Here is a 20,424-nt window from a genome sequence, read left to right as displayed (position 1 = left end):
TTATTCTTTCGAACATCTCAGGTAATGCACACTTCTTGAGGGGGTGAGGGGGTGGGGGGGGGCGGCAGTGTGCAGGCGGTAATGTGGAGGGCCTGGCTTGAGCCTCTTAAGAGGCTGGTCTGGGGAGATTGGGGTGGAAGTGGCAGCTGAATCTGTCAATGTGCGCGGGGTCTGGGTATGCTCCCTTATTGCAGCAGCTAACTCCGACATTCCCTTCCTCGTTCCCTGACAGTGTGTCAACTACCTGCAACATTCGGTCCCTCATGTTCACTGACTGTGCATCAGCTACCTGCGACATTCCCTCCCTCGTGCACCGACATTGTTTCGGCTGACTGAGACATTCCCTCCCTCATGTTCCCGGACAGTGTTCACATTTCTCGTGAGAAACATAGAAACATAGAAAATAGGTGCAGGAGTAGGCCATTTGGCCCTTCGAGCCTGCACCACCATTCAATATGATCATGGCTGATCATGCAACTTCAGTACCCCATTCCTGCTTTCACTCCATACCCCTTGATCCCTTTAGCAGTAAGGGCCACATCTAACTCTCTTTTGAATATACCTAACGAACTGGCCTCAACAACTTTCTGTGGTAGAGAATTCCACAGGTTCACAATTCTCTGAGTGAAGAAGTTTCTCTTCATCTCGGTCCTAAATGGTTTACCCCTTATCCTTAGACTGTGACCCCTGGTTCTGGACTTTCCCAACATCGGGAACATTCTTCCTGCATTTAACCTGTCCAATCCCATCAGAATTTTCCCGTGAGAGTGTTGTTACTTCTCCCGACAATCCCGATACCTCATCACCCACCCCATTGATGGTGTCCAGGTGTGATTGGGTAAGGTCAATGCTCTCGGCACTCATTGCCATCATCTGAACCACATCTGTTAGATCCTGCACCTCAGAAGAGTGCTGTCGAGCTCTCCTTCCCCTTCTCATCCTTGTTGTGGCTTGCTGCATCCCACTGGGACCCGCAGCCTGGGACGGTGGGGCCCTGAGTGTGCCTTGCTGCATCCCACTGGGACCCGCAGCCTGGGACTATGGGACCCTGGGTGTGCCTCGCTGAACCCCACTGCAATCCCCAGCCTTGGACGGTGGGAAACAATGGCGTGTCCCACCAACATTCAAACCACTCACGGAAGGGACTGGCACTTCAATGGGCAGCACCTGCACCTCCTCCAGAGTGAGTACAACAATGGGGCCTTCATCCATCTCCTTCCCTTCACCCCCAAGCTCTTGGTCTGGAAGATGGGATTGGAAGATGTTCTTCTCTTCAGGCTCGTCCGCGCCTGAATCTTCTGCTGCATCGTCAGGGTTGGCCTCAGAGTCTGCAAAATATAACAGAACAGACAAATGGTTAGCAGCAGAGGAGGGGGCAGGGTGGGTGGCATGAGTAGGCTCACACAGTGCAGGCAGCAGGCTGATTTGAAGGACCACGATGAATGATAGCACACTGCATCAACCGAAGCGCAGCTGATGGAGACATCCCCATGAACCAAAGCATGGCTAGCCCGCGCAGTAACTAACATTTAGGAAAACCAGACAGTGGAATTTGCAGGACTTGCCCTCTCCCTCGAGTGTGGGCCCAGCTTGTGAAGTGGTGGTTGCTTTTCTCCAGTCAGTACCCATCAAAGCAGCGACCCTCTCTTCCAAGGGTGTCAGTGGCTGCAGATTTGCCAGGCCTCCTCCTGTTCCAGTTCTTTCTCATTTGTTGTGTGCCACTTTCCTCTGAAAAGATGCGAATATGACTTTTAGAGAAGGTGTCTTTCTGCTGGGCGGGATATATACAGCTGGTCTCATTTACAATTGCAACTCCATTGAATAAATGAAAATATTACTTACACTAACTCCTTGACCAATGTCCCGCCATTTCTTTTTGCACTGGCCTCCTGACCTTGGGGTGGTCACCATTGCACAGTAATCTTCTGCAAGTTGGTTCCAGCGTTTCTTCATTTCTTTTGGTGGAACTTTTATGTGACCTCTGCTGGTGTCCAGCTCCAGCCATCTGTTCTCAATCACAGTAACTAGTGCTCCTGTAAGAAATTCCTGGTCCTTGCGTCGCATTGCATCTTGTATTGCAACTCTAATATTTACAATGAGAATTAAAGTTCTCACACACAACTGGCTCTTTAAAAATGGCCGAATGCAGACCAGGAACTGTACTGGGCATGCGCGCCCATAGGAATCACGTCAAAAACGTCCTTTTTTTTCGCGCATGCGCAGAAGGGGGGGCATCGTTTTTTCGGCGCAGACATTTGGCTCCACCTCCTGAGGCTACAGGGCAGGCTGCGCTGCGCCAATTTCAAAAAATAGAATGGGGAAACTTGCTACTTTTTTTTGCAGTAGTTGGGGCCAAGAAAAACAGGCGTAACTATGGCAATACACCAAAAAACAGAATTGGGGAAAATTGAGCCCAGTGTTTCCAGGTGTACCTCCTAATAGACCAGTATCACACTTTATTTCTGAAAAAGAGGGAGAGTAAATGTGGAAAGTATTAATAATCGAAATAATTATAGAAGTTACTTTAATTTTAAAAAAACATTAAATTGAGAAAAAACTGAATGTTCTGTGATGTTCTGAAATATAAATTATTTTGAATTCAATAATCACAGAGAAATGCTCCAAATCTAATTAGACAATGAATTAAGTAATTGAACTAATAGCACTAATTTAACAATATTAACCATTAGCAGCATAAATATTGAAACATGAATCATTGTGGCTCTGAGGCCTCCCACTCTTTTACAGTATTTAAAATGCAACATAAGGAAAAGAATTACAAAGGCTCATCAGTCATGGTTGACAGAGGGAAGATCAATGCTTACCAAGGTAAAATTTCCTCTTTGGACATCCACCTCTCATCTGACAGGTACAGTGTACCTGAGGTGCGCTGTGTCTGTAAGAGCATAGATGCACACAAGTTTCTTCTCCCTGGTCATTTGCACAGCCCAGGTGCATTCCTGGCACAAATTCCCCCAGTGGCATGGTCTTGCACCAGGATCTGAAGGCAGAAACAGGAGTGCAGTTAGAGGTCAGCAGCTGTCCTCCTAGCTGTTGACATTAGGGCATTGTAGGAAGACCCCAAGGTCTGAAGGTCATCTAGTGGGGGAAGGAAGATACCTAAACATTTTGAGTGATTCCTCTTTCCTGCTGTTTGGATTTCCTTTGGCACCCTCACAGATCCTCCAATCTTGGATTATAATATTTATTATAATACTCACCCCAAGCTATGCCTGCACCAGGCATAGACCCAGTGACAATAAGGAGCCCCCAAAAAGCCAGGAGAGCCAGGTGCGGGGCAGGACTGATGTAACAGGTCTCTACCCGCTTTTCCTCTTCAGTGAACCTGAGAAATGAACTTTTCCTAGGTACAACAAAGGAGACATTTTCCCTACCACATTATTGGGATCCTTCGGAGCCAGATAAGGATTATGAAAATGTTAAAATTCCCTGTGATACACATGATCTCTGTGCTCCATCCAACTTTGTAGACGTATGAAGAACTCAACTTGAAATACAACAGTCGTTGCTATGGTATCTATCTAGTTCAGCTGCAATGATCATGTCTCTCTGTTAACAATGCTAACAATGATTGTAGACCTTTGATACCCGAGGGCACTTTTGATGCCCTAGTCCCTATTAAAATGATTACTATCTCTCACCCTGGGCTTTCCCCATGGTATGGCCCTCATCTTCACTCCCTGAAGTCCAAGAGACGCAGAATTGAACGGATATGGCGGACAACTGGTTTAGCCATTCCCCATCAGATCTGGCTGGACCACATAAAGTATTATCAGGTCCTGCTCTTGAGTGCCAAAACTGCTCATTATTCCAGGATCATTCTGGAATATAAATATAATCCCCAGCTGTTAACCATCTTCTTAAACCCCTCTCCCCTGTCTCCACCACACTCACCTCCAACAACAAGTGCGAGCAGCTCATGGACTTCCTTGTCTCTAAGATTGAGACCATCCAATCAGCTGACCATGCCACTTCCCTTTCTGCCCCTAGCCCACTGGGCTAAACTTCTTCTAAGGATCCCCCCATTCTATCCCTGAACTTGCATCTTTTTCCAGTTTCTCTCTGATCTCCCCTCTTGACCTTTCCATGCTCATCTTGTCCATGAGACCCACTTCCTGCTCCCTTGACCCTATTCCCACCAAACTACTGACCACCCAACTTCCTTTTCTGGCTTCCATGTTAGCTGACATTATTAATGGTTCTCTCTCCTCAGGTACTGTCCCCCTCTCCTTAAAACCTACCGCCATCACCCCTCTCCTCAAAATACCAACCCTTTACCCCACTATGCTTGCAAGCTACCACCCCTTTTGACCTCATTTGTGACTGTGACAAAGGTAAACTATCCCTCCTCATCTTTCTTGACCTATCTGCACCCTTTGACAGGGTTGACTACTCTATCCTCCTCCAACATTAGTAATGGGGTACATGGAGATGGCAGAAACTCTGAACAAATATTTTGTATCAGTCTTTACGGTAGAGGACACTAACAATATTCTGACAGTGGATAGTCTAGGTGCTATAGGGGGGGAGGAACTTTACATGATCACAATCACTAAGGAGGTGGTACTTAGTAAGATAATGGGTCTAAAGGAAAATAAGTTTCCTGGATCTGATGGCTTGCATCCTAGGGTCTTAAGAGAAGCAGCGGCAGGGATTGTGGATGTATTGGATATAATTTACCAAAATTCTCTGGATTCTGGGGAGGTCCCAGCTGATTGGAAAACTGCAAATGTAATGCCCCTATTTAAAAAAGGAGGCAGACTAAAAGCAGGAAACTATAGACCAGTTAGCCTAACATCTGTGGTTGGGGAAATGTTGGAGTCCATTATTAAAGAAGTAGCAGCAGGACATTTGGAAAAGCATAATTCAGTCAGGCAGAGTCAGGATGGATTTGTGAAGGGGAAGTCATGTTTGACAAATTTGCTGGAATTCTTTGAGGGTGGATAAAGGGGAACTTTTGGATGTGGTGTATTTGGACTTCCAGACGGCATTTAACAAGGTGCCACATAAAAGGTTATCGCACAAGATAAAAGTTCAAGGGGTTGGGGGTAATATATTAGTATGGATAGAGGATTGACTAACTAACAGACAACAGAGAGTTGGGATAAATGGTTCATTCTCGGGTTGGCAATCAGAAACTAGTGGGGTGTTTGGACCCCAACTATTTACAATCTATATTAACGACTTGGAAGAAAGAACCGAATATAATGTAGTCAAGTTTAAGAACATAAGAACATAAGAAATAGGAGCAGGAGTCGGCCTGACGGCCCCTCGAACCTGCTCCGCCATTCAATAAGATTATGGCTGATCTGATCATGGACTCAGCTCCACTTCCCTGCCCGCTCCCCATAACCCCTTATCCCCTTATCATTTAAGAAAATGTCTATTTCTGTCTTAAATGTATTCAATGTCCCAGCTTCCACAACTCTCTGAGGCAGCGAATTCTACAGAGTTACAACCCCCTGAGAGAAGAGATTTCTCCTCATCTCAGGTATTAAATGGGCGGCCCCTTATTCTAAGATCATGCCCCCGAGTTCTAGTCTCCCCCATCAGTGGAAACATCCTCTCTGCATCCACCTTGTCAAGCCTCCTCATAATCTTATATGTTTCGATAAGATCACCTCTCATTCTTCTGAATTCCAATGAGTAGAGGCCCAACCTACTCAACCTTTCCTCATAAGTCAACCCCCTCATCTCCAGAATAAACCCAGTGAACCTTCTCTGAACTGCCTCCAAAGCAAGTATATCCTTTCGTAAATATGGAAACCAAAACTGCACACAGTATTCCAGGTGTGGCCTCACCAATACCCTGTACAACTGTAGCAAGACTTCTCTGCTTTTATACTCCATCCCCTTTGCAATAAAGGCCAAGATTCCATTGGCCTTCCTGATCACTTGCTGTACCTGCATACTATCCTTTTGTGTTTCATACACAAGTACCCCCAGGTCCCACTGTACTGCAGCACTTTGCAATCATTCTCTGGTTGGCAATCAGTAACTAGTGGGGTGCTGCAGGGATCAGTGCTGGGACCTCAACTATTTACAATCTATATTAATGACTTGGAAGAAGGGACTGAGTGTAACGTAGCCAGGTTTGCTGATGATACAAAGATGGGAGGAAAAGCAATGTGTGAGGAGGACACAAAAAATCTGCAAAAGGACATAGACAGGCTAAGTGAGCGGGCAAAAATTTGGCAGATGGGGTATAATGTTGGAAAGTGTGAGGTCATGCACTTTTGCAGAAAAAAATCAAAGAGCAAGTTATTATTTAAATGGAGAAAAATTGCAAAGTGCCGCAGTACAACCGGACCTGGGGGTACTTGTGCATGAAACAGAAAAGGTTAGTATGCAGGTACAGCAAGTGATCGGGAAGACCTATGGAATCTTGGCCTTTATTACAAAGGGGATGGAGTATAAAAGCAGGGAAGGCCTGCTACAGTTATACAGGGTATTGGTGAGGCCACATCTGGAATACTGCGTACAGTTTTGGTTTCAATATTTACGAAAGGATATAATTGCTTTGGAGGCAATTCAGAGAAGGTTCACTAGGTTGATTCCGGGGATGAGGGGATTGACTTATGAGGAAAGGTTGAGTAGGTTGGGCCTCTACTCATTGGAATTCAGAAGAATGAGAGGTGATCTTATTGAAACGTATAAGATTATGACAAGGTGGATGCAGAGAGGATGTTTCCACTGATAAGGGAAACTAGAACTAGGGGGCATAATCTTAGAATAAGGGGCCACCCATTTAAAACTGAGATGAGGAATTTCTTCTCTCAGAGGGTTGTAAATCTGTGGAATTCGCTGCCTCAGAGAGCTGTGGAAGCTGGGACATTGAATAAATTTAAGACATGGACAGACAGCTTCTCAACCGAAAAGAATTAAGAGGTTATGGGGACTGGGCAGGGAAGTGGACCTAAGTCCATGATCAGATCAGCCAAGATCATATTAAATGGCGGAGCAGGCTCGAGGAGCCATATGGCCTACTCCTGCTTATGTTAACACCTCTCCACCATTGTCCAGCTGGGTAGGCTGGTTCCATTCTTGCAAAAGCAAAAAATACTGAGGACACTGGAAATCTGAAATAAGAACAGAAAATGTTGGAAATACTCATCAACAGGCAGTATCTATGGAGAGAAAAACAGTTAACGTTTCAGGTCGACGACCCTTCGACAGAACTGGAAAAAGGTACAGAAGTAGCAGGTTTTTAAGCAAGTGTAGGGGCAGGGAAAGGGGGAGGGGAGAAAAAAACAAAAAGAAAGGTTTGTGGTAGGGTGGAAGGCAGAAGAAATTAAGAGACAAAAGGGATGATGATGTAAGGCCAAAGAAGATGGTAATGGGGCAAGTTAAGAAACAAAAGATGAGTCTAGATAGGGTGTAAATGGAAATGGAAGAATCATCAACAGCTGCCATGGGAAAGAGAAAAAAACAGAAAAATGAAATAGGGGCAGGGACTATGGTCTGAAAATGCTGAACTTAAAGTTGAGTCTGGATGGCTATAAAGTGCCTAAACGAAAGATGAGGTGCTGTTCCTCAAGCTTACGTTGAGCCTCCTTGGAACAGTGTAAGAGGCCGAGGACGGAGAGATCAAAGTGGGAATGGAGCGGAGAATTAAGGTGACGGGCTGAATGGAGGTGTTCTGCAAAGCAGTCACACAAATGGCATTTGTTCTCCCCAATGTAGAGGAGACCGTATCATGAGCAGCGAATACATAGAAACATAGAAATTTACAGCGCAGAAGGAGGCCATTTTGGCCCATCGTGTCCGCGCTAGCCGACAAAGAGCCGCACGGCCCTCGGTCAGCAGCCCTAAAAGTTGCTTATAAACCTATGAACAATGGCGGAAAGGTGAAGAGCACCCAGCCCAACCAGTCCACCCCACATAACTGCGACACCCCTTAAACTGAAACATTCTACACTCCACCCCAACCGCAGCCATGTGATCTCCTGGGAGAGGCAAAAACCAGATAAAAACCCAGGCCAATTTGGGCGAAAAAAATCTGAGAAAATCCCCTCCAACCCATCCATTAGATCACCCTGGCTGTATTCAATGCCCTGCAGTACTTACCATTATATCTGCGCTGGTCAACAAGAGGTTATCCAGTCTAATCCAAATTATCAGCTTTAGGTCCATAACCCTGCAGGTTATGGCACTTTAAGTGCCCATCCAACCATCTCTTAAATCTGGTGAGGGTCTCTGCATCCACCACTCTTCCAGGCAGTGAGTTCCAGATCCCCACAACACTCTGAGTAAAGAAGCCCCCCTCAAATCCCCTCTAAACCTTCAACCAACCACCTTAAAACTATGCCCCCTCGTAATAGACCCCTCCACCAATGGAAATAGGCCCTTGCTATCCACTATATCAAGACCCCTCAATATTTTGTACACCTCAATGAGGTCTCCTCTCAACCTCCTCTATTTCAATGAGAACAAACCCAGCCTACCCAATCTGTCCTAATAACTAAGATTCTCCATTCCAAGCAGTATCCTAGTAAATCTCCTCTGTATCCTCTCTCGTGCAATCACGTCCTTCCTATAATACGGCGACCAGAACTGCAGGCAGTACTCCAACTGTGGTCTAACCAAAGTATTATACAATTTAAGCATAACCTCCCTGCTCTTATATTCGATGCCTCGGCCAATAAAGGCAAGCATTCTGTATGCCTTCTTAACCACCTTATCCACCTGGCCTGCTACTTTCAGGGAATCTGTGGACCAATGGTGGAGCTTTGGAGGCGTGGCCTATTCAGTTGGAGCTGTGCTGCTGTGAGAGAAGGAACTCCCTGCTGAAGCTCCTGCCTGGAAGGCCTAGAGTGAACCCTGAGACCAGCCCAGGAAGAGGAGGAGGGGGCTGGCTTACTACAATTCAACGTCCAGAGGGAGAGGAGGAGAGCAGAAAATGTATCCACTTATTACGACTACAGAGAGTTGGAGAGAGGGGGAAAAGAACAACAACCTGATAAAACACCATCCAGTGTGGAAGGAGGGAGAGCCATTTCTACAATCTTCGACAGGTGGGTGTGTTTTGGTGCATTCCCCGAAAGACTTTGTTGTATCGGTGGGGGGAGGAAAGAAGATAACTCGAGGGCCGGAACATCGCGGGGGGTGTGTGTGTGTGGAAGTGTGTGTGGGGGTCTTGCTTACAGCTAGGCCCCACACACCACTGAAGCACCCCTCCCCCATTGCCTAGCCTGGGATAGCTGGAGCGACCTGGCTGAAGAATCATTAATTACCCTATTAAACATCGTTGGGAGTGTGTGCCTGGGTGGCTCCAGTTACCCCAGGTGAAGACATCTTCTCCCCCACCCAAAGACCATCTACAAGGACTGTGTCTTGATTTTTTCCATCATCTGGGGAGTGCACCCCAGAAAAACACCCACCCATCGCTGTGAGGGGAGACCTGCCCTTGCAGCTTCCCTCTTTCCCACCCCCATCTCTCTCTCTCTGTCACTCTCTCTGTCTCTCCCCTCTCTCTCTGAGAGCCCCTTTCCTCCTTAAATTAAAATTAATTAAGACAACTGAGCAGAGGGAGCAAGGCCCCTCCCCATTCATTAACGAGGGGAGAGGTGTGCCCCATTAAGAGCTCCCTCTGCTCAAAACACCAATGAGACCAATTAAAGACCATTAAGGCCTGTGACTTTGGGATGAGTGTAGCCCTTAAAGGGACCCCGTGATGGCGACCCCATCCACGCCGGTGGCAGGGCCAGCTAAGACGTACGTGCAGGCGGCGTCCACATCCACGGCGCCTCCTGCGCCTCCTGCTGCCCTGCCACTATTCAGACTGATAACAAAAAAACATGGGGTCAAGAGCTACACTCACCCCACAATGAGCATTGAGGAGTGCGTGCGGGCGATGGCTGGGGTAGTCGGCTCCTCGGCCATTGTCGCGGCCTCCAAGATGTCTGGGAAGGCTGTATTCTTCCTGGGGTTGGAGCGGGCGGTGTCCCTGGCCCTCGAAAAGGGGCTCACGGTGGGCGGTACGTTCCTGCCGGTGGACCCTCTGGAGGCCACCGTGCAGAGGATCATCATTTCTAACATACCGCCCTTTGTTCCCGCTGGGCTCCTCCTCCCTCACCTACACCAACTGGGGGAAGTAAGGTCAGGGATTAACCCCATACCGCTCGGCCTCAGGGAGAGCAGCCTGCGCCACGTGTTCTCCTTCCGCCGCCAGCTCTTTGTCCGGCTGGCACGGGAGGAGACGACGGAGGGAAGTTTTAATGTGGTGCACGAGGGGACTGCCTACCGTGTCTTTTGGACGTCGGACGGCTTGCGGTTCCATGCCTGCAGGGAGGTGGGGCACGTTCGCAAGAACTGCCCCGCCTCCAAGACCGCCAAACCACCGAAGGCGGCCAAAGCTGGCGCCGCCGCCACCACTCCCCCTGTTTGCGTCCGCGTGCCGGGAGCCGTAGGTGCGCGGGCATCGTCGGGGGCCTTTGTTTTCACGACCTCCGGCGGGGGGGAGGGAGAACGTCCGATCGGAAAGAAGGCGCGGAGGAAGGCGAAACATCTCGAGGCGGGTCCCCTCAGTGCGCCAGACAGCTTGAACACCGCGCTCAGCCCAACCCTGACACCGGCGAGCGCGGGGTGCCCTGAGCCCGTGCCCGAGCCCTTGACCAATATCACAGAGGGGCTCGGGTGCGGGCAAGAAAAGAAAAAGGGGGGAGTGGAGCGGGAGGCCTTGGCAGACATGGAGGTCTCCTTACCTCCGCGCATCCCCAGGAACAAAAGGAGGCGCCGCTCCAATGAGGCGGAGGGGGAACAACATCCCTCCGCGGAGGAGTTGGTGCCCGCCGCGTGTCCCGCGTCCCCTACCAGCGCCCCCAAACAGCGCCGTAGGCGAGAGGAGTCTGTCCCCGGGGAGGGTGAGACAGTCGAGTCTGCCCAGCCTCTGACTCCCGGGGATGGCATGGAAAATCTGCCTGTCGTGGGGGGCGTGGGGCCAGCGGAGGAATGCGTAGCCGCCGGGTCGAGCATCCCGCGGACTGAGGCGTGTGGGGCCGAAAAGGCCGAACCTGAGCCCGCCCAGCCTTTATCGAACTTCCCCCGGGATTTGCTCGACTCGTCAGAAACTGAAAATGTAAATAATTTTACAGAACATCCACACACTGGGCCGGGGGGTGGCGGCTTGGAGGGGGAAGAATAACAACCCTCGCCCCCAACTTTGGAGCTGGGGTACTTGGAGGACCTGGAACATTTCTTTGACCGAATCTCTCCGCGTTCCCCGGCTCCTGGGGCGGAGGAGGAACCCCTTCCGCTGTCGCTTCCCGACCCAGCACCACTTTTAAAAGAGCCCAGTGGGGACTCCTCTGCCGACGATCCTGGGGGTGGGATCGGGGCAGAGCCAGGGTCCGATGGAGCGGCCGGGCCGTTTGCCGTACCTCGTGCGGTCGACGGGTCAGCTGCTGGCGGCGACCTCCCGGAGGGGGACGGGGACTCGGTGGGGGACGAGGGAGAAGATCTCGAGTCCATCGCCAGTGAGGTGGTGGATCTCCTCGTGCCCGCCGCTGAGTCCCCCCTCATTCCTGCAAAGGAACTCTGGGACGTTTTGGTCCAGAGCCAGGGTCACCGCAACCGAGCCCATCTGGCCCTGGAAAGATGGTCCGAGCCGGGCCTGCTCGTCGCGTCTGTCCGCGCCGCCGCTAAAACCATGGCCGCGGGCGGGCCCTTATCAAAGGCGCAAGGCCTGGAGCTGCGCCGGCTCAAAAGGTTCCTCGCTGAGCTGCTGAAGGAGTGGAGGTCAACAAACGACTCCACTCCCCCCCCACAATAGGTTAGGTAGAGGTTGCACTATGCTTTTGTCATGAAGATAACCATAGCCAGCCTCAACATCAACGGCAGCAGAGAGGCACACCGTAGATTTAACAATTTTTCGCTCCTGCGGGAGGGGAAATATGCGGTGTGCTTCCTGCAAGAAACCCACACCGTTCCGGGAGACGAAGCCACGTGGCTCCTGGAATGGCAAGGAGAGGTCCGCATGAGCCACCTCACCACCACTTCTTGTGGGGTGTCCATCTTGTTGGCCCCGCATTTTCAGCCGGAGATCTTGGGGGTCGAGGAGCCCGTGCCAGGCCGCTTGCTGCACGTAACGGTTCACCTGGGGGACGTGCCGCTCCATCTCGTGGACGTGTAGGCACCTCAGCCCGGCCCGCAGCAAATGCGCTTCTTCGAAGAAGTGTCCGCTCTTCTTGGCTCCGTCGACGTCGGCGACTGCATTGTCCTCGGGGGGGATTTTAACTGCACCCTCGAGACGAGGGACCGCTCCGGTGCCCCGCAGAGCATGACGGTGATGGAGAAGTTGAGGGACCTGGTCGGGTCCTTCGACTTGGTGGACGTCTGGCGAAATCTCCATCCCGACTCCAACGCCTTTACTTGGGTGAGGCCTGGAGTAGGATGGTCCAGAGTCGACCGTCTTTACGTGTCTCGGGCGTACGTTTCCTGCGTCCTGGCAGCCTCCATGCGGCCGGTGCCGTGTTTGGACCACCACCGGGTGTGGGCGGAGCTCGCTTCTCTCCACGCGAGGACGGGGTCCGCGTACTGGCATTTTAACAACCAGCTGCTGGAGGACATGCAGTTCCAGGACTCGTTCCATTGTTTCTGGGCCGACTGGAGAAGGAAGCTGGGGGGCTTCCCCTCCTTGAGACTATGGTAGGACGTGGGCAAGGCTCACGTCCGTGTCTTCTGTCAAGAGTACGCGAGGGGGTCGACCAAGAGGCTGGCGGCCAGGGTCGGGCGCCAAGAAAAAGAGGTGCTTGACCTGGAGTCCCGTCTCGGTCAAGTCGTCGAGGACCCGGCCCTGCGGATGGTGTACAAAGCGAAGAAGGCCGCGCTGAATGACCTGCAGCTCGTCAGGTCCCGAGACGCGTTCGTGAGGTCGCGGAGCCGGTTCCTGCGGGATCTGGACCGCGGCTCCACCTTCTTCTACTCGCTGGAAAAAAGACAGAGTGTCTGCAAGCAGCTCTTGAAACTGCTGGCCGACGATGGCTCTCTTGTCTCGGATCCGGAGGGCGTCAACAACAGGGCCGGTGAATATTACGGGGTTCTGTTCTCTCCGGAGCCGTCCAGCGAGGAAGCACGTAGAGTTTTGTGGGAGGACCTGCCGAAGGCCGGCTCGGAGGGCGCCGAAAATCTGGAAGCTCCGCTAAGCCTGGCGGAGCTGACCGGCGCCCTCGACCAGCTCTCGAGGGGAAAAGCCCCGGGGTTGGACGGGCTGACCGTGGAGTTCCACAGCGCGTTCTGGGACGTCCTGGGGGGCGACTACGCGCGGGTCCTGGGGGAAAGTCTGGCGACCGGGGAGATGCCCCTCTCTTGGCGCAGGGCAGTCATCGTCCTGTGCCTGAGAAGGGCGATCTCCGACTCCTTAAGAACTGGCGCCCGGTCTCCCTCCTCAGCACGGACTACAAAATCTTCACCAGGGCGATGTCTGCTCGCCTTGATGCCGTGCTGGACCACATGATCCACCCCGACCAGTCCTACACGGTCCCGGGCCGGACAATCCACGATAACATCCATCTGGTCCGGGACCTCATCCATCATTCCCAGGAGTCTGGTCTGTCGGTCGCCTTCCTATCTCTTGACCAAGAGAAGGCGTTCGACAGGGTGGATCATGACTATCTGTTCGGAACTCTTCGCGCTTTCGTGTTCGGGACGCATTTCGTCGCCCGGATCCGATTTTTGTACGCCGCCGCGCTGTGTCTGATAAAGGTTAACGGGTCCTTGACGGCGCCCCTTCGCTTTGGGAGAGGGGGCGCCAGGGATGCCCCATGTCCGGCCAGTTATATGCCATCTTTGTGGAGCCTTTCCTGCGCCTCCTGCGGACGAGGTTGACGGGACTGGCTCTGCAAGGGCCGGGCGTGGAGGTCATCCTCTCGGTTTACGCCGATGACGTGCTCCTCACGATAGAGGATCCCGATGACCTGCGGAGGATGCGTGTGTGCCAGGAGATTTACTCGGCCGCATCCTCCGCCAGGATCAACTGGGAGAAATGTTCCGGACTACTGGTGGGTCAGTGGCGGGTGGACTCCCTGCCGGAGGAGCTCAGGCCTTTTGCCTGGAGCACGACCCATCTCCTCTATCTGGGAGTCTACCTTAGCCCCGACGAGGAAGCCTGGCCGGCGAACTGACAAGAGCTAGAGGCCAAGGTCGCCGCTCGCCTAGGGCGCTGGACAGGACTGCTCCGAGTGCTGTCCTACAGGGGTTGAGCGCTCGTCATAAACCAGCTGGTGGCCGCCATGTTGTGGTACCGGCTGGTCACTTTGACCCCTCCCCCTGCGTTTGTCACCAAGATACAGAAGAAGCTGGTGGACTTCTTCTGGAACAACAGGAAGCACTGGATCTCTGCCGCGGTCTTGAGTCTCCCGCTTGGGGAGGGCGGTCAGTCGTTGGTGTGCGTCAGCACCCAGCTCGTGACTTTCCGTCTTCAGACTCTGCAGAGATACCTTTACGTCGAGCCCCCTCCCAGGTGGCGTGCTCTGGCGACGTATTTCTTCCGCCAGCAGCACGGCCTCAACTATGACACGCAGCTCCTGTTTGTGAGCTTGGGGGGCGTCAGGACCGCCTTCCAGAAGCTGCCTGTCTTTTACAAGGAACTCACCAGGGTCTGGAACAAAGTCTCCACCAAATGCAGCTCTCCACCGGCTGGAGAGGCGGCTGTCCTGCAGGAGCCGCTGCTCGGGAATCCGTACCTCCACGACCGAGGTTTTAGGTGGCGGTCGGACGAGAGGGCTGTGGCTGGTGAGGTGACCAGGGTCAGGGACCTGCTCGATGGCGGAGGAGCGGGCCGGATGGCGCCAGACATGCTGGCGCGGCGCCTAAATTCTGCCAACGTCCGCCGCGTGGCCGATGCCATCGAGTCGCTAAAAACAGCTCTGGGCCCCGACTCCGTAAGGTGCATCGAGGAGGCTCAAGCACGTGGGGAAATGCCGTCCGAACTGATCCCCGTCCAGACAGCATTCCTCATTGGCGCCAAACCCCGGAACCTCCCTTGGGAGCCGGCGCCTCACAACTTGAGCCGCCTCGAGGAAATCCCCTCCGTGCCTTTCAGTTCCGCGTGGAGGTGTTTCCTGTACGGGCTGCTCCTGCACACTCTCAACTTTGCCATCCTCGTCTGCCGTCCGGACACGCCATGGCATACCATCTTGCCGTCCGGAGGAGGCAGGGGTCCCCGATGGAGGGCACTCTACGTGGGAGTCCTCCCAGTATTTATCGGGGACTTGGCCTGGAGGGTGGTGCACGGAGCAGTGCCGTGCAATAAATTTTTAAGCCGGTTCACGGGCTCCCAGGCCGCCTGCAATTTCTGCGGTCTGGAAGAGTCCGTGTTCCATGTTTTTATTGAATGCACGAGGTTGCAGCCCCTGTTTTATTATTTAAAGGGGCTTCTCCTGAAATTCTGGCTGCACTTCAGTCCCACACTCCTGATCTTTGGGCACCCTGTGCGGAGGGGAGCGGGTAGGTCCGAGGGCCTCCTCGTAGGACTGCTCCTGGGCACGGCCAAGGGTGCCATCAGCCGGTCCAGGCAGCGGGCGTTCGAGGGGGTCGTTCAACCTGACTGCCTGCCTCTCTTCCGCGCGTACATCCACGCCAGGGTGTCCTTGGAGATGGAGCACGCGGTGTCCACCGGTACGCTCGTGGCCTTCCACGAGAGGTGGGCACCGGAGGGACTGGAGTGCATCATCACGCCCGGTAACCAAATTTTAATTTGATTTTATATTTTAAAGTTTAATTTGTTTTAATTGCCGGTGTTTTTAGTGTCCCCCTCCCCTTTTATAGGGGGCACTTGGAGAAAAAAATATGAGTTTAGTGCTCCAAAAAAAAATACCCCCCAAAAAAAGAGCCTTGTAAATGTTTGGTGCGTCCCCCCGATCGGGGGGGCCACGATTTAATGTTTTTGTTTCCTCCCAAAAGAGTTCTGTAGACCAATGGTGGAGCTTTGGAGGCATGGCCTATTCAGTTGGAGCCTGGAGCAGTGAGAGAAGGAGCTTGCTGCTGTTGCTTCTGCCTGGAAGGCCTGGAGTGAGACCTGTGAACAGCCCAGGAAGAGGAGGAAGGGGCTTACTACAATTCAACATCCATCCAAAGGGAGAGGAGGAGAGCAGAAAATTCAACAACCTTTAATACTGCTGCAGAGAGTTGGAGATAGGGGGGAAAAAAGAACAACTATCCAGTGTGGAAGGAGGGAGAAACTTCATCAACCAAAGGTGGGTGTGTTTTGGTGCATTCCCCTAAAGACTTTGTTATATCGGTGGGGGGAGGAAAGAAGACTTGCTAGAGGGCCGGAACATCGCGGGGGGTGTGTGTGTGTGGGGGTCTTGCTTACAGCTAGGCCCCACACACCACTGAAGCATCCCTCCCCCATTGCCTAGCCTGGGATAGCTGGAGCTACCTGGCTGAAGAACTATTAATCACCTATTTAACGTCATTGGGAGTGTGTGCCTGGGTGGCTCCAACTGTCCCAGGTGAAGACATCTTCTCCCCCCACCTGAAGACCATCTACAAAGACTGTGTTTGTTTTTCCATCATCTGGGGAGTGCACCCCAAGAAAAACAGCCACCCATCGCTGTGAGGGGAGACCTGCCCTCACAGCTTCCCTCTTTCCCACCCCCTCACACTTTCTCTCTCTCTCTGTCTCTCCCCTCTCTCTCTGAGAGCCCCTTTCCTCCTAATTGGAAAACCAATTAAGACAACTGAGCAGAGGGAGCAAGGCCCCTCCCTAATTGTCAACTAGGGGAGAGGTGTGCCTCTTTTAGAGCTCCCTCTGTCTAAACGCCAACGAGGCCATTTAAGACCATTAAGGCCTGTGACTTTGGGGTGGGTGTAGCCCTTAAAGGGACCCCGTGTTGGCGACCCCATCCACGCCAGTGGCAGGGCCAGCAAAGACATATGCGCAGGCGGCATCCACATCCACGGCGCCTCCTGCGCCTCCTGCTGCCCTGCCACCTTTCAGACTAATAACAAAGAAACACGGGGTCAGGAGCTACACGCACCTCACAATGAGCATTGAGGAGTGCGTGCGGGCGATGGCTGGGGTAGTCGGCCCCTCGGCCATTGTCGCAGCCTCCAAGATGTCTGGGAAGGCCGTGTTCTTCCTGGGGTCGGAGCGGGCGGTGCCCCTGGCCCTTGAAAAGATGCTCACGGTGGGCTGGACGTTCCTGCCGGTGGACCCTCTCGAGGCCACCGCGCAGATGGCCATCCTTTCTAACGTCCCGCCCTTTGTTCCCGCTAAGCTCCTCCTCCCTCACCTACACCAACTGGGGGAGGTAAGGTCGGGGATCAACCCCATACTGCTCGGCCTCAGGGAGAACAGCCTGCGCCACGTGTTCTCCTTCCGCCGCCAGCTTTTTGTTCGGCTGGCGCGGGAGGAGACGACGGAGGGATCATTTAATGTGGTGCATGAGGGGACTGCCTACCGCGTCTTCTGGACGTCGGACGGCGTGCGGTGCCATGCCTGTAGGGAGGTGGGGCACGTTCGCAAGAACTGCCCCGCCTCCAAGGCTGCCAAACCACCGAGGGCGGCCAAGGCTGGCGCCGCCGTCACCCCTCCCCCTAGTTGCATCCGCGTGCCGGGAGCCGTAGGTGCGCGGGCATCGTCGGGGGCCTGTTTTCATGGCCTCCGGCGGGGGGGAGGGAGAGCGTCCGATTGGAAGGATGGCGAGGAGGAAGGCGAAACATCTCGAGGCGGGTCCCCTCAGTGCGCCAGACAATTTGATCACGGCGCTCAGCCCAACCCTGTCACCGGCGAGCGCGGGGTGCCCTGAGCCCGTGCCCGAGCCCTTGACCAATATCACAGAGGGGCTCGGGCGCGGGCAAGATAAGAAAAAGGGGAGAGTGGAGCGGGAGGCCTCGGCAGACATGGAGGTCTCCCTGCCTCCGCGCCCCCCCAGAAACAAAAGGAGGCGCCGCTCCAATGAGGCGGAGGGGGAACAACATCCCCCCGCGGAGGAGTTGGTGCCCGCCGCGTGTCCCGCGTCCCCCACCAGCGCCCCCAAACTGCGCCGTAGGCGAGAGGAGTCTGTCGAGACTGCCCAGCCTCTGCCTCCCAGGGATGGCGTGGAAGATCTGCCTGTCGTGGGGGGTGCGTTGGGCTAGCGGAGGAATGCGTAGCCGCCGGGTCGAGCGTCCCGGGGACTGAGGCGGGCGGGCCCGAAAAGCCCGAACCTGAGCCCGCCCAGCCATTAACCAACTTCCCCCGGGAGTCGCTCGACCGAGAATAAACAAAATATGTTAACAATTTTAATGATTCTGTACACGCTGGGCTGGGGGGTGGCGGCGGGGAGGGGGAAGAACAACAACCCCCGCTCCCTACTTTGGAGCTGGGGTACTTGGAGGACCTGGAGAATTTCTTTGGCCGGGTCTCTCCGTGTTCCCCGGCTCCTGGGGCGGAGGAGGAACCCCTTCCGCTGTCGCTTCCTGACCCAGCACCGTTTTTAAAAGAGCCCAGTGGGGACTCCTCTGCCGACGATCCTGGGGGTGGGATCGGGGCAGAGCCAGGGCCGGATGGATGGCCGGGCCGTTTGCCATACCTCGTGCGGTCGACGGGCCGGCTGCTGGCGGCGACCTCCCGGGGGAGGACGGGGACTCGGTGGGGGACTCGGGAGAAGATCTCGAGTCCATCGCCAGTGAGGCGGTGGATCTCCTCGTGCCCGCCGCTGAGTCCCTCCTCATTCCTGCAAAGGAACTCTGGGACTTTTTGGTCCAGAGCCAGGATCGCCGCAACCGAGCCCATCTGGCCCTGGAAAGATGGTCCGAGCCGGGGCTGCTCGTCGCGTCTGTCCACGCCGCCGCTAAAGCCATGGCCGCGGGCGGGCCCTTATCAAAGGCGCAAGGCCTTGAGCTGCGCCGGCTCAAAAGGTTCCTCGCTGGGCTGCTGAAGGAGTGGAGGTCAACAGATGACTCCACTCCCCACCCCCCACAATAGGTTAGGTAGAGGTTGCACTATGCTTTTGCCATGAAGATAACCATAGCCAGCCTCAACATCAACGGCGGCAGAGAGGTATGCCGTAGATTTAACAATTTTTTGCTCCTGCGGGAGGGGAAATATGCGGTGTGCTTCCTGCAAGAAACCCACACCGTTCCGGGAGACAAAGCCACGTGGCTCCTGGAATGGCAAGGAGAGGTCCGCATGAGCCACCTCACTACCACTTCTTGTGGGGTGGCCATCTTGTTGGCCCCGCATTTTCAGCCGGAGATCTTGGGGGTCGAGGAGCCCGTGCCAGGCCGCTTGCTGCACGTAACGGTTCGCCTGGGGGACGTGCCGCTCCATCTCGTGAACGTGTACGCCCCTCAGCCCGGCCCGCAGCAAACGCGCTTCTTCGAAGAAGTGTCCGTTCTTCTTGGCTCCGTCGACGTCGGCGACTGCATTGTCCTCGGGGGGGATTTTAACTGCACCCTCGAGGCGAGGGACCGCTCCGGTGCCCCGCAGTGCATGACGGCGATGGAGAAGTTGAGGGACCTGGTCGGGTCCTTCGACTTGGTGGACGTCTGGCGAAATCTCCACCCCGACTCCAGCGCCTTTACTTGGGTGAGGCCTGGAGTTGGATGGTCCAGAGTCGACCGCCTTTACGTGTCTCGGGCATACGTTTCCTGCGTCCCGGCGGCCTCCATGCGGCCGTTGCCGTGTTCGGACCACCACCTGGTGTGGGCGGAGCTCGCTTCGCTCCGCGCGAGGACGGGGTCCGCGTACTGGCACTTTAACAACCGGCTGCTGGAGGACGTGCGGTTCCAGGACTCGTTCCGTCGTTTCTGGGCCGACTGGAGAAGGAAGCAGGGGGGCTTCCCCTCCTTGAGGCTATGGTGGGACATGGGCAAGGCTCACGTCCGCGTCTTCTATCAAGAGTACGCGAGGGGGTCGACCAAGAGGCGGGCGGCCAGGGTCGGGCGCCTAGAAAAAGAGGTGCTTGACCTGGAGTCCCGTCTCGGTCAACTCGTCGAGGACCCGGCCCTGCGGATGGTGTACAAAGCGAAGAAGGCCGCGCTGAAGGACCTGCAACTCGTCGGGTCCCGAGGCGCGTTCGTGAGGTCGCGGATCCGGTTCCTGCGGGATCTGGACCGCGGCTCCCCCTTCTTCTACTTGCTGGAAAAAAGACAGGGTGTCCGTAAGCAGCTCTTGACGCTGCTGGCCGACGACGGCTCTCTCGTCTCGGATCCGGAGGGCGTCAACAACAGGGCCCGTGAATATTACGGGACTCTGTTCTCTCCGGAGCCGTCCAGCGAGGAAGTGCGTAGAGTTTTGTGGGAGGACTTGCCGAAGGTCAGCCCGGAGGGCGCCGAAAATCTGGAAGCCCCGCTAAGCCTGGCGGAGCTGACCGGTGCCCTCGACTGGCTCTCGAGTGGAAAAGCCCCGGGGCTGGACAGGCTGACCGTGGAGTTCCACAGGGCGTTCTGGGACGTCCTGAGGGGCGACTACGCCCG

The 20,424-nt window shown here is 54.3% G+C and overlaps 1 protein-coding gene across 1 annotated transcript in view; it reads right to left on the bottom strand.

Annotated features, from left to right (window-relative positions):
- tmem170b (transmembrane protein 170B) overlaps positions 1 to 10,734 on the bottom strand; it is a 68,490-nt gene extending 57,756 nt beyond the window's left edge. Inside the window, exons 1-2 of the mRNA XM_070880176.1 lie at positions 10,725 to 10,734; positions 1,131 to 1,328 (exon numbers count right to left, since the gene is read on the bottom strand). Coding sequence (XP_070736277.1) covers positions 1,131 to 1,328; positions 10,725 to 10,734 — 208 coding nt within the window. The remainder of the gene's footprint in view (positions 1 to 1,130; positions 1,329 to 10,724) is intronic.
- Positions 10,735 to 20,424: the final 9,690 nt, after the last annotated feature.

This window comes from Pristiophorus japonicus, chromosome 5 (assembly GCF_044704955.1).
Source record: "Pristiophorus japonicus isolate sPriJap1 chromosome 5, sPriJap1.hap1, whole genome shotgun sequence".
In the NCBI taxonomy this organism is placed as follows: Eukaryota; Metazoa; Chordata; class Chondrichthyes; family Pristiophoridae; genus Pristiophorus; species Pristiophorus japonicus.
Note: the sequence above shows the minus strand (reverse complement) of the source record. Positions and strands in the feature narration are given on the sequence as shown.